We start from the raw sequence: 11,783 nt of genomic DNA, 5'->3' as shown, positions 1-11,783 counted from the left end.
AAAACAGAGATGTAGGACGATTTTGAAGTTGGAGGAGAAAATGAGTTGGGAGTTTTTAGACCTACCCTAACTGTCTTGAACCAGAAAAAAAAAATGTTCATGCAGAGCTAGACGAGCGTTTGAGGTTAAAAAGTATATAAATTGTAAAAAAATGTAGGAAAAAAACAATCGTTTCGCTAGATAAGACCCTTCTTCCTCGGCTGGGATCGTTTAGAGCCCTTTGAAGCTGCATTTAAACTGCATTTTGGAAGTTCAAACTCAGGGGCACCATAGAAGTCCATTATATGGAGAGAAATCCTGAAATGTTTTCCTCAAAAAACATAATTTCTTTACGACTGAAGAAAGAAAGACATGAACATTTTAGATGACAAGGGTGTGAGTACATTATCTGTCAATTTTTCTGGACGTGAACTACTCATTTAATGCAGCTTCACAGAAAGTTATGGTGTTAATATCTGTAATATCTTAATACCTTATAGTCACATTTAGCAGATAAGCGCTGTGCTATAATAGTTTCCATTTTGTGCCAACATAAACAGTCAAGAAGTTGAGAATTGCTATATAGTAAATATCACTTTACTTGAGTACTTGCAGATACTTACGTATTCAACATTATATAGGGTCCTGTGCAATGTGCCTAAACAATCCCACAGCCAAAATGATCTATATAGCATGTATTTATTTGTGTTAGTTTATTGTATTTATGGATGCGGGTAAAGTTGGATATTCTGTATATTCAACTTTAAATATATCTCTGATCGATAATATAGTTTACATTTTGTGGTGATTAGAAATGAGAAAGCAATTGAGATTTGCTATAAAGTGATGTTAAATATTAAGGAAAATTATTGAGAACCGAATAGTTGGATTTTATACTGCACCACACATATTAGGATAATTTGATCATCTCCAACCCTATTTTTACATGACCCTGATTCTCCTAATATTCTTTTAGTATCTTGGCATTCCAGCAGCCCAATGCTAAAAAGCAGCGGCGCATATCAGAGAATGCAGCAAAGTTGGCGGCCAAGGGAGTGTTGCCACGAAGAGAAAAGCTTCTTCAACTCCGAAGGGCTGCAGCCGCCTCTGGGGTGTCAGTTAAAGAACATCCAGTGGCCAATAATAATCCAGATAGAGCATTTTATGACCTGTGGAGTGCAGGCAGTGAGTAGAGTTAGTCTTTACATTTTCTCTTGTGATGTGATGTACGCAAGTGGCATAATATGACTTGGTGTCTTCTCAATGTCCAACAGCACCAGAGACGGCTGATCCCTACTATCTTGAACAGACTAAGAAAAAGCTTGTCAAGGTGAGAACAGTGTGTTTTCTGATGTGATAATTCATAGCCATTTTGACAATGGTGTTGCTAGTGGCCGGCCAATATATCAGTCATTATTTGGTGTTTTGTAATGATCATTTTTTATTTCTTAATTATCACTAATTACTTTTAATTATTTGATATTTTTTAATTATTAATAATCGTCATCTGGTATTATTTATTTAATCAATAAATGTTGTGAACAGGATTTTGACAGTACAGGTGTACAAGGAGTCCATTCTTACTAAAAAATACTACACTAAGACTATAAGAAGTAGAATCTAAAGTAGAAATGTTTATTTTGAAAGTTATTTATCTTTTATTTCCACAAATTGATTCACTTTCAAACTATTTCTTTTTAAACAAACTATTTCTTAAAGTGCGCCTATTATGGATTTTTTAAAATTACCTTTCATGCAGTGTGTAACACAGCTCTAAGTGAATGAAAACATCCTGCAAAGTTTTAAATCTGAAAGTGCACCATGTATAAAGTTATTGTCTCTCAAAAGAAAGAGTCGACTGAATCATTGAAACGAGTCGTTTTTAAAACGAATCCCAAGCCGTTTCATGTTGACGTCAACATGAAACATTACCATATTGCCCGCCCACTTCTTATTCTTTTCACGTTGGTCTGAATGAAAATGCAAATTCATTCTTTGCCACTAGTTGCCGCTTTAGGAGCTGTAAAATAGCGGGTTCCCCGGTAACGGCTGTAAACAAAGCAGCACTGCGTTCACAAACGCTGCTTTATCAGGCATTACAGGCAAGATGAAATGAAAATGAGACAAATCGGACCAATCACCGCAGATTAGCGTCACGCAAAGTAGGGCTTTGGAAAAATTAATCGTCGAGCGAATAGTTTGGGAGTCGTTAAAAAAGTAAAGTAAAAATAAATGCATATAAGACAATGAAAGTGTTTTTTGACCTTGCATGCATGTCAACCTATTGTTGGGGACTCCCAAAGCCAAAATATGAAACTTTCATTACCCATAATAAGGGCACTTTAAGTTTCATTGCAGCAGTTATCATGCATATGTTATTTACTATCTTTAGTAGTGTGATTTGAGATATATACTGTCTTTATATCAACCATCAGCCAGCTTGTTCTCTAAGATGCTGTTTGTTTACACCTGGTATTAAGATGCGTTTTGGACGATCTAATCACAAGTGGACGACGCTAAATACAGGTGTGGATGGGGTATAAAATGTTTTGAGCTTGTCCACTCTCAACCATTTTCAAGGGTAGTCTTCAGTTTTGTGGCTATCATAGCAGAAACGGAAGCTGCTGCTCTCCGTATCATTTTTTTGCGTTGTACCCTTTGACATTCTTATGTAAATTTCATAAGCTTATTTCACAATATTAGATCGAAAGATCAGAAAAAGCCCATACATACACTCTCTCTCATAGACCCTCCCCTCAAAATCAGGACAGAAGTGGTCATAAGTGGACAAAAGAGATGGATTAAAACACCAGGGGCAAACTAGAATGTGTCTGCCTTGTCTACTTGCTTCTTATTAGCTTCTTAATACCAGGTGTAAATGGGGCCTAAGGTACCGGCATCGGCAATTAAAAAAATTCATATCCGTGAACCACTATATTTAGCTGTTGTTGTGGTCATGTGCTGAATTTGTTGTTCATTTTTGTCCACTTTTTTTAAGAGACCAGATAGACTGAATGAGAAACCTTCCGTTCTTCCTGCGATTGAAGTTATCGCTCCTGGAGGTTCATACAACCCAGACTTCTTTTCTCACCAGGTAAAATACTGCCTGTTTCTGCTACACAAAGCTCATTGTATCAGAAAACCTTTTGATTTGATGATCAAATGACCAATATGTTTGTTTTGAAATCAATGTGTGTGTGTTTCTCTAGGACCTGCTTCGTGAGGCTCATGAGGTAGAGGTCAAGAAGCAGAAAGCGGAGGAAAAGTTGGCACGTCAACTGGCTGTGAATGAGGATAAGGCCACTGAGGTACAACCTCTAACCATATGCTATGGTCAAATTAGCAAAAATTTGCAAGTTAAAAAATGTCTATTGTAAATAGTGTAGTGATGTATGAAGCACAGCTCACACAGAAATCACTTTCAAACGCCAAATTCCCAATCATGAGAATTCCTAGTGAGGTGACCGGATTCTGCCTGCACAAATTCATAGAACAACAGTAAATATGACCACGTTTACCGTAACTAGGCATGACTAACGTCTCCTGCCTCACATCATTTTTCTGTCCTTGCTGAAAGGCTTACCGTCTACGATAATAACTGCATTTGCAAAAATGTTTAATATTCAGCTGAAAATACTGTATCTCACAGTGTAATGCAATCAAATTGATTTCTGTCTGAAGAATGAACCAAACATAATTGTAGCTGCCATTTTTAACATCTTTCTCGACTCAAACTCAAAATACTTAGTATTTTTTTTTATTGCTTTATTTATTTATTTATTTATTTATTTATTGTAAACAGTTTTGTTTTTATTTTCACGTGGTTACCTCACACATTTCTTTCTTTCTTTTTTTGGGTCTCACTTTATTTTAAGGTCCATTTCTCGCTATTAACAAACCGTTAATTATGACTTTTGCCTCAAACTCCTAATTTGCTATTTATTAATAAGTTAATAAGGCAGTTGTTATGTTTAGGTATTGGGTAGGATTAGGGATGTAGAATATGTTCATGCAGAATATTTGCTTTATAAGCCCTAATAAACAGCCAATATGTTAATAATAGGCATGCTAATAAGCTAGTTAATAGTGAGAATTGGTCCCTATACTAAAGTGTTAATTTTTTTTTTTTTTTTTTGTGTGTGTGTGATGGTAAGCATTATACAGTGTTTTTTGTGTGTGATGGTAAGCATTATACAGTGCTGTGTAGTGGGTAAGCTAGCATTTTGAACAAGGTCTGTTTATTTAAAATTTTATAATATGCAAGAACAAACAAAAGATCAAAACAATACAAAATATATATTCAAAACTCCACCCACCCCACTACCCATCAGACAGAAAGTATCAATTACATTAAAAAAAAAAAAGGAAACCCTGAGTTAATTTGGGACGGTATTCCCTACTTGAGTTTTTCAACAAATGACAGAAAAGGTTGCCAGATTGCATAGAATCTCTGGGTAGACCCTGGAAGTGAGTATTTTATTTTTTCCAGTTTAAGATGTTGCATGACGTCCTTAATCCAATGAGAAAAAGTGGGGGGAAGAGGGTCCTTCCATTTAAGCAATATTAATCTTCTGGCAAGTAAAGTGGAAAAGGCCAACATTTTACAATTATAACCACTTAGACGCATGTTCTGTGCTGTGATGCCAAATATAGCAATAAAAGGAGATGGATCTATTGGCAATTCTATCATTTCTGAGAAAGCATCAAAGATCGATTTCCAAAAGTTATACAAAGCTGGACATGTCCAAAACATATGTATAAGGCACGCAGGAGCCTGTCTACACCCATCACAAATAGGATCCAGTTCTGGTCTGGTCTGAATCTAGATAACCTAACCTTTGACCAATGTAGTCAAAATACTTAGTACCACCTTGAATTGTATAACCACGTGACGTTGACATGTAGATATGTTTAATAATTTTCTGCCAAATTGTTTCTGGGATTTGTGTTCATTCAAATCTTCCTCCCATTCATTCTTCAGATGGTCTAATTATTTGCCAGGCTATGCTGATTGAGGAGCTTATAAATTTTACCTATGGTTTGTTTTAAGTCTTGTCCTATCTTAAAAATAGAGTCTAATAGAGATGTGGGAGGATATGAGGGAAAACAATCAGTATGCGAAACCAAAAAATTTCGTACTTGCAGGTATCTAAAGAAATGGGACCTAGGAATCTTAAATCTATTAACCAGTTCGTCAAAAGATACAAACATTTTGTTTATATAAAGATCTTGAGATGTACAAACCCCACTTTTAGCCCAAACATCAAAGGCTTTATCTAATATTGAAGGAGTAAACATGCAGTTATTGCTTAATGGGGCACATAAAGAGAGACTACGGAAAGCAAATTACTTTCTAAATTGATTCCAAATTTTTAGTGATTGTATCACCATAGGATTCGAGGAGTAGTGAGAGGCAGGTTTAAGCACTGGAAGTTCAGAGCACATTAAAGAAGATAGGGAAACAGATTTACAGGAGGTTTTCTCCAAACTAAGCCATTTAGGGGCGCAAGGGCTATCACTGTCCCTCATCCAGTAAGTCAATCCTCTCATATTAGCCGCCCAATAATAAAGCATAAAATTGGGAAGTGCCATGCCACCTAAGGCGCAGGGCTTTTGTAATACACTTTTCCGAATCCGAGGATTTTTGTTGTTCCAGATAAATGCTGACATAGGCTTCTCTATGGAGTTGAAAAAATATTTAGTTAGAAAAATAGGAAGATTTTGAAATAAATATAGGAACTTAGGCAATACATTCATCTTAATGGTATTAATTCTTCCACTTAAAGAGAGGGGCAGCAAAATCCAGCGTTTGATTTCCTGTTTCAGAACTTCTATCAAGGGCAGAAAATTAGCTTTATATAGATCCTTGTAATTGCGTGTAGCCCAGATTCCCAAATATTTAATCTTTTTTATGGTAACTTTAAAAGGAATCGAATTGAAAGAAATACGAGCAGCAGCTGCATTGATTGGCATTAACTCACTTTTTTGGAGGTTTATTTTGTAGCCGGATATCTTGCTGAATCTTTCCAAAATATTAAATAATTTTGAGAGACCCGGCAAGGGATCTGATAAGTACAATAATAAATCGTCCGCATAAAGCGAATTTTTACATATCCCCCCTACGAATCCCTTTAATAAAGATGTCTTGCCGTATGGCTATTGCCAGTGGCTCAATTGGAATGGCAAATAAAAGTGGAGACAGCGGGCAACCTTGCCTGGTGCCTCTTTGTAGACTAAATAGGGCAGATCGATTATTGTTGGTGCGGACCGCAGCCATTGGGGAGGAATAGAGGATTTTAACCCATGATATAAAATTAGGACCAAATCCAAATTTTCCTAAGGTGCAGAAAAGGTAGTCCCACTCCACCCGATCAAAGGCTTTTTCAGCATCGAGCGATATCAGAATCTCTGGTATGTCGGGTGGGTAAGCTAGCATTCTGGACATAAGTTCCAAGTTCAGATTGGAGTGTATCCACATGCTCTCCTAAATATGCATTTTTTTGTGTGTGTGTTTATTTAGGAGAGCACCTTTAAAGAGCAGGTGGAGGGGTTGATTGAGGAAGAGGAGATTGAACCAAAGGAGCCAGAAGGGGACACCGAAGACACAGTCATTGGGCCAACTGCAACACAGGAAAAGAAAACTGAGAAACAGAGGAAAAAGGAGAAAGCTAAAAGGATTAAGGTAAAGAAGCAGAATGGACTAGCCTGTTGACCAAGTTGGGTATGAATCTCTTGATTAACATTCAAAGCTTTAATTTATTGAACAGGATTTGCAGAGGAAGGCGGAGCGTCAGGTGATTGATAAGCAGCAGCAGTTGTTCCAATTGCGATCTATCCATACCAGCCTGAAGAAGCAGGAACAGAGGACCAAGATGAGGCAGGCTCAACGCAAGGCCCAACAAGAGGCACAGAAAAGCATGCCTCGCCGACTGAGCAGACTCAAGTCAGTTCTTTTACATTTACATGTATTCAATTAGCAGACGCTTTTATCCAAAGCGACTTATAATTGAGGAATACAACAAGTGATTCATCATAAAGAGGCAAATAAACACAGGAAGTACTCGTAATACAAAGTTTCAGGCATTGTTCAGATTAGCACAAGCTAGACGGAGGGATTAAGGAAAGAGAAAGCAACATTTTTTTTGTGTGTGTGTGTGATGGTACCACGAGGCATCGCTCACTCGTAGATCTCAGACTTCTGGAGGGGATGTAAATTCATAATAGTGAGTGGAAGTAGGCGGTGTGCTAAGCCTGTGGTTGTTCTATATGCAAGCATCAATGTCTTGAACATGAGAGCTGTAACCGGTTAAAAAAAAGTTTACACCAGGATTTCTGACCGAATTGATGGGGTAATTGTTGATGAACCTAGCTGGATTGTGAAATCATGCTGTAGAGTTGGAGTGCCAGGGAAGACGAGAAGCTCCATCTTTGCCAGGTTGAGCCACAGCTGATGTTCTTTCATCCATGCTGAGATGTCCGCCAGGCAGCCTGAGCCTAAATGAAAGATAGAACTGTGTGTCATCAGCATAGCAATGGTAGGAGAAACCATGTGCCTGTATGATGGGTCCCAGTGATGTAGCGTATAGAAGCGGAGAAGAGGAGGGGTCCAAGAACTGATCCCTGAGGAACCCCAGTTGCATTTGTTTTCCTGCACACTTCATGACATCATGATAGAGAAAATTTTCATCTGATTTGAAGTTAGTCTGCTGTACTATCCATGAATGCAGTACAAATGGGTATTCTGTTAATTATTTTATTAAATAAGCCCAGTAGTATTACATATCAGTGACACCCAGGATGTGATGATTTTAACAATTTTTTACAGATTATTCTTGTTACATTTTTTTTTCTTGCGACAAATTGTAATGTTAACTGCATTAAACAACCATTCAATTCTGTTATTATGGGGGGAAATTATGGCAATTTGTACACCATTTGCAACTCGCATAATTAATTTTTTTATTTTTCTCAGTTCAGTTAACTATATATAAATATATAATGTAAAGGTAAATGGTTGTTTAAATTATTAAATAACTACCTGATTGTGATGATGCATAATGCACAGGTGTAACTCTCGATTGAATGTATTATCACGTTTCATTAGAAGTGTTGTTTTTTTTTTAACAAATAATGTTTCACAAATGTGACCCTGGACCACAAAACCAGTCTTAAGTGTCAATTTTTCGAAATTGAGATTTATACATCATCTGAAAGTTGAATAAATAAGCTTTCCATTGATGTATGGTTTATTATGTGCAAAAAAAATCAAAATATTGAGAAAATCACCTTTAAAGTTGTCCAAATGAAGTTCTTAGCAATGCATATTACTAATCAAAAATTAAGTTTTGATATATTTATGGTAGGAAATTTACAAAATATCTTCATGGAAAATATCTTTACTTAATATCCTAATGATTTTTGGCATAAAAGAAAAATCTATAATTTTGGCCCATACAATGTATTTTTGGCTATTGCTACAAATATACCCCAGCGACTTAAGACTGCTTTTGTGGTCCAGGGTCACAAATGTTTTCACACATCCAGTGGAAACAAACATATCTTTCAAAAAAATATCAGTGAGATTAATCTGACAATCATTTGGCATCTCCAGGTACACTGTTTTCTGATGGATACTGGCTTTCTTAAAAGGGTTGTTTAGGATCATCTATTCCTGTATCATATTGTTCAATAGGTCCCTGCATAAAAAGCTATGGAACAAAAACACAAAGGTTGATGCGATTGTAACCTGTTGTTCTTTGATTGGAATTGAAAGTGTTTTATTTTTCCGTAGGTTCCAGACACCTGATCTAGATGTTCAGCTTAGCGACGAGCTTGCCAGCTCTCTTCGCAGTCTAAAGGTATGTTTAACTGCTAGTGTTGAGCACTTACTGAGTTGCAGTTGCATGTTATTTCTAATAACATGTGTTTCTTTGTCATGCAGCCAGAGGGCAGCATCCTAAAAGATAGATTTAAGAGCTTACAGAAGAGAAACATTATCGAGCCCAGAGAAAGAGCCAGGTAAGTTCAGCGTTTTATTGCTTTATTTGTATAAAATCAATGAAGCGTTTAAGTGGTGTTAGCTGCAATGCTTTGTTTAACTTTCATTTGCATGTCCATTTTTAATCGTTCCTGTTCTCCTTTCAGGTTTAAGAGGAAGTACAAGTTGAAGTACTCAGAGAAGAGGGCCTTCAGAGAGATCGAGTGATGCACAGTGTTGTGTTTTTCCTTTCAGTCCTCCAACAAATGATGCTGTGCTATTCATACTGCAATAAAAAAGCTGATATATTCCAACAACCTTTTGTCTCGGGTGTGTCTAAAAAAAAATGTAGTGTCAGTTTTATTCCTATACTGTTTTTCGCAATCCACACTGTTGCAGTTATGCTTTAGTTTCCCCAGTCAGCTAGCCAAAGGCGGCTCTGGCAAGGGGGAGAAAATACATAACATGTGAAGATTGTGGGAGAAAAAAAACCCTTTACATGAACCAGACTACTAGAGCAGCCCATTCCCGTCTGGAAAGGCACACATTACAATAAATGTTTCACATATGCCAAATATTTTCTAGTTGCATTGTGTGTGCAATACTAATTTGTGTGTATATAACATTGCATTTTAGAAATCAAGTTGAAATAATATTTTAAAAGATAAAGTATTGTATTGTGGAAGTTGCAATGTCTCCAGTGCACTGAGGAATCCAGAATTCCACAATGCAATGCATTCAACTTGACCTTTCATTTTCAGGGTGACCAATGAAGTAGTAAATTATCTAAGTGAGTAAATGATGACAGAATTGTCACTTTTTTGGGTGAGCTGTACTTTTAAAGCAATGTTATTTCTAGAGCCCGACCGATATGGGTTTTTTTGGGGCCGATACCGATATTAGGGAGTAAAAAAAAAAGGTATCGGCCGATATTCTTTGTGTGATCGGCGACAGGCTCATATCGGCCGATAATATCGGCAAAACGATATATCGGTCGGGCTCTAGTTATTTCATTTGAACATCTCAAGACAACACAGAACTGCTGAAATGTTTTAGGCGTTTTAAAGATTTTCAGAGAATGGGCATATTTGCAGTTTTTTGGTATTATGCAAAAACTGCATATTGTGCAAAGTTTTGTAGATTTGTCAAATCTATTATTGAAATGTATGTACTTTTAAAGTTGTGTAAGAGTTTTATTTTATTATTTGTTTTTTGTTTTTTCTAAGTTGTCCTGTTTTGCCATGGAGATAAAAAATGGCATCAAATACAATTTTAAGGTAATTAAAGAACCTTAAAATCTTAACATTCTGTTGTAATAGAATTAAAAATGCTGAATAATCATTTATTTTTGTGATGATAAGTCTACACCACTCACTGAGTATGAGGAGGTGGGGGATTGTTTCAGTCCCATTATCTTAAGCTTTAATAAGGGCTTTTCCCCTTGCTTCTCCCCTGGTAGCAATGTGCAGGCAAAGCTGATTATCATGCAAACATGGGTGGGAATGCAATCTTACCTAAAGAGATGCCTGCCCTGGTCATCATCTCTGATCCTTGCTGTCCGCCGGAGCGTCCCTCCAGTAATCCTGTCCTGTTGCACATGTAAGATTCACTTCAGTAAGTTCCTATTAAGCTTTTTATATCTGTGAAGGATGTTAATGACAGACAGTAATTGAACCTTGAGTTAAAGGTTTGAAATACATTTATAGAGGTGTTATAAGTCATTAAATTCTCCTCTTACGTATTTAAAGCAGTGCCAGTCCTAGACTTCTGGGGGCCCTAAGCAAAAGTTTGTCTGGGGGCCCTTGGCAGTGCATTCGTAAGAACCCCAAAATGACTCCCAACCCCTTAATCTGTTCTTTCAAAGCAGGTTTACTGTCAACAAATAAGTGAGTTGAAACTTTCAGTAATAAAAAAAGGAAATTGCAAACAATATAGGACAAATATGCACTGAATATTTAAGTCATCTTCACCATATGTATTAATCATACAGTACCTTGATTGCTATTAAAGTTACTAAAGTTATTCTGAAGAGCAGTGAACTATTATCGTTTTCTTTTGTTGTTTGATTAACATTAAGTGACAGACCACAAGCAAGTTTATTAGGCTGCTGTAACTTTTTGTTTTAGTAAGACTTCTTACAGTAGGGTGAATTGAGGCAAATTAGGACACCGATTGCTATTGACTGGAAACAATTGATGCACTCTTATTCCCTATACAGTTTGCATTGCCCTTCAAAATTTACATCTACAGTAGGCTTCCTTCAGACTGGAATCTTTCAGACTTTGCAGGGCAATTACAATTGCCTATACTGTAACATCAGTGGGATTCGTCAAAACAAGATTAGAGAAAGTGGACAGTGTCACAAGAGGATTGAACTGAAACAACAGGCTAACAAGCCAACAAGTTAAGAAGCCAAAAGCAAATGGTAGCTACTCTGCTATGTAAAGGTGTTGTAAACCTGCTCTGTTTTGTAAAAATAATTTGCTGTGAAAAGGTGCTGTATTTGTTGTGTAAAGCTGCTTGATCAAGCAAATGTGGAGTAAAGCTGCTCTGTTATGTGAAGGTAGTGTAAAGTTATGTTGTGTAGAGGTTTGTAAACCTGTTCTGTTGTGTAAAGCTGCTGTAAAGTAGTTTTGTTTTATAATAATGATCTGTGTAAAAGTGCTCTGAATGTAGAGTTACTCTGTTGTGTAAATCTGCTCTGTTTTATAAAGGTGGTGTAAAGTTGTTCTGTTGTGTAGAGGTTTGTAAAAACTGATCCATTGTGTAAAGTTGGTGTAACTGCTGTGTGCTCTGCAAAGTAAATGTGATGTACAGCTACTCTGTT

At 36.7% G+C, this 11,783-nt stretch overlaps 1 protein-coding gene across 1 annotated transcript in view; it reads left to right on the top strand.

Moving 5' to 3' along the window:
* nop53 (NOP53 ribosome biogenesis factor) overlaps window positions 1-9,275 on the top strand; it is a 13,667-nt gene extending 4,392 nt beyond the window's left edge. The window contains exons 4-12 of the mRNA XM_016535633.1: window positions 956-1,164; window positions 1,254-1,309; window positions 2,978-3,073; window positions 3,189-3,287; window positions 6,500-6,661; window positions 6,747-6,922; window positions 8,771-8,837; window positions 8,921-8,997; window positions 9,124-9,275. Coding sequence (XP_016391119.1) covers window positions 956-1,164; window positions 1,254-1,309; window positions 2,978-3,073; window positions 3,189-3,287; window positions 6,500-6,661; window positions 6,747-6,922; window positions 8,771-8,837; window positions 8,921-8,997; window positions 9,124-9,184 — 1,003 coding nt within the window. The 3' untranslated portion in view covers window positions 9,185-9,275. The remainder of the gene's footprint in view (window positions 1-955; window positions 1,165-1,253; window positions 1,310-2,977; window positions 3,074-3,188; window positions 3,288-6,499; window positions 6,662-6,746; window positions 6,923-8,770; window positions 8,838-8,920; window positions 8,998-9,123) is intronic.
* Window positions 9,276-11,783: the final 2,508 nt, after the last annotated feature.

The sequence above is a fragment of the Sinocyclocheilus rhinocerous genome, unplaced genomic scaffold, assembly GCF_001515625.1.
Source record: "Sinocyclocheilus rhinocerous isolate Xijiao unplaced genomic scaffold, SAMN03320098_v1.1 scaffold1899, whole genome shotgun sequence".
Taxonomy (NCBI): Eukaryota; Metazoa; Chordata; class Actinopteri; order Cypriniformes; family Cyprinidae; genus Sinocyclocheilus; species Sinocyclocheilus rhinocerous.
Note: the sequence above shows the minus strand (reverse complement) of the source record. Positions and strands in the feature narration are given on the sequence as shown.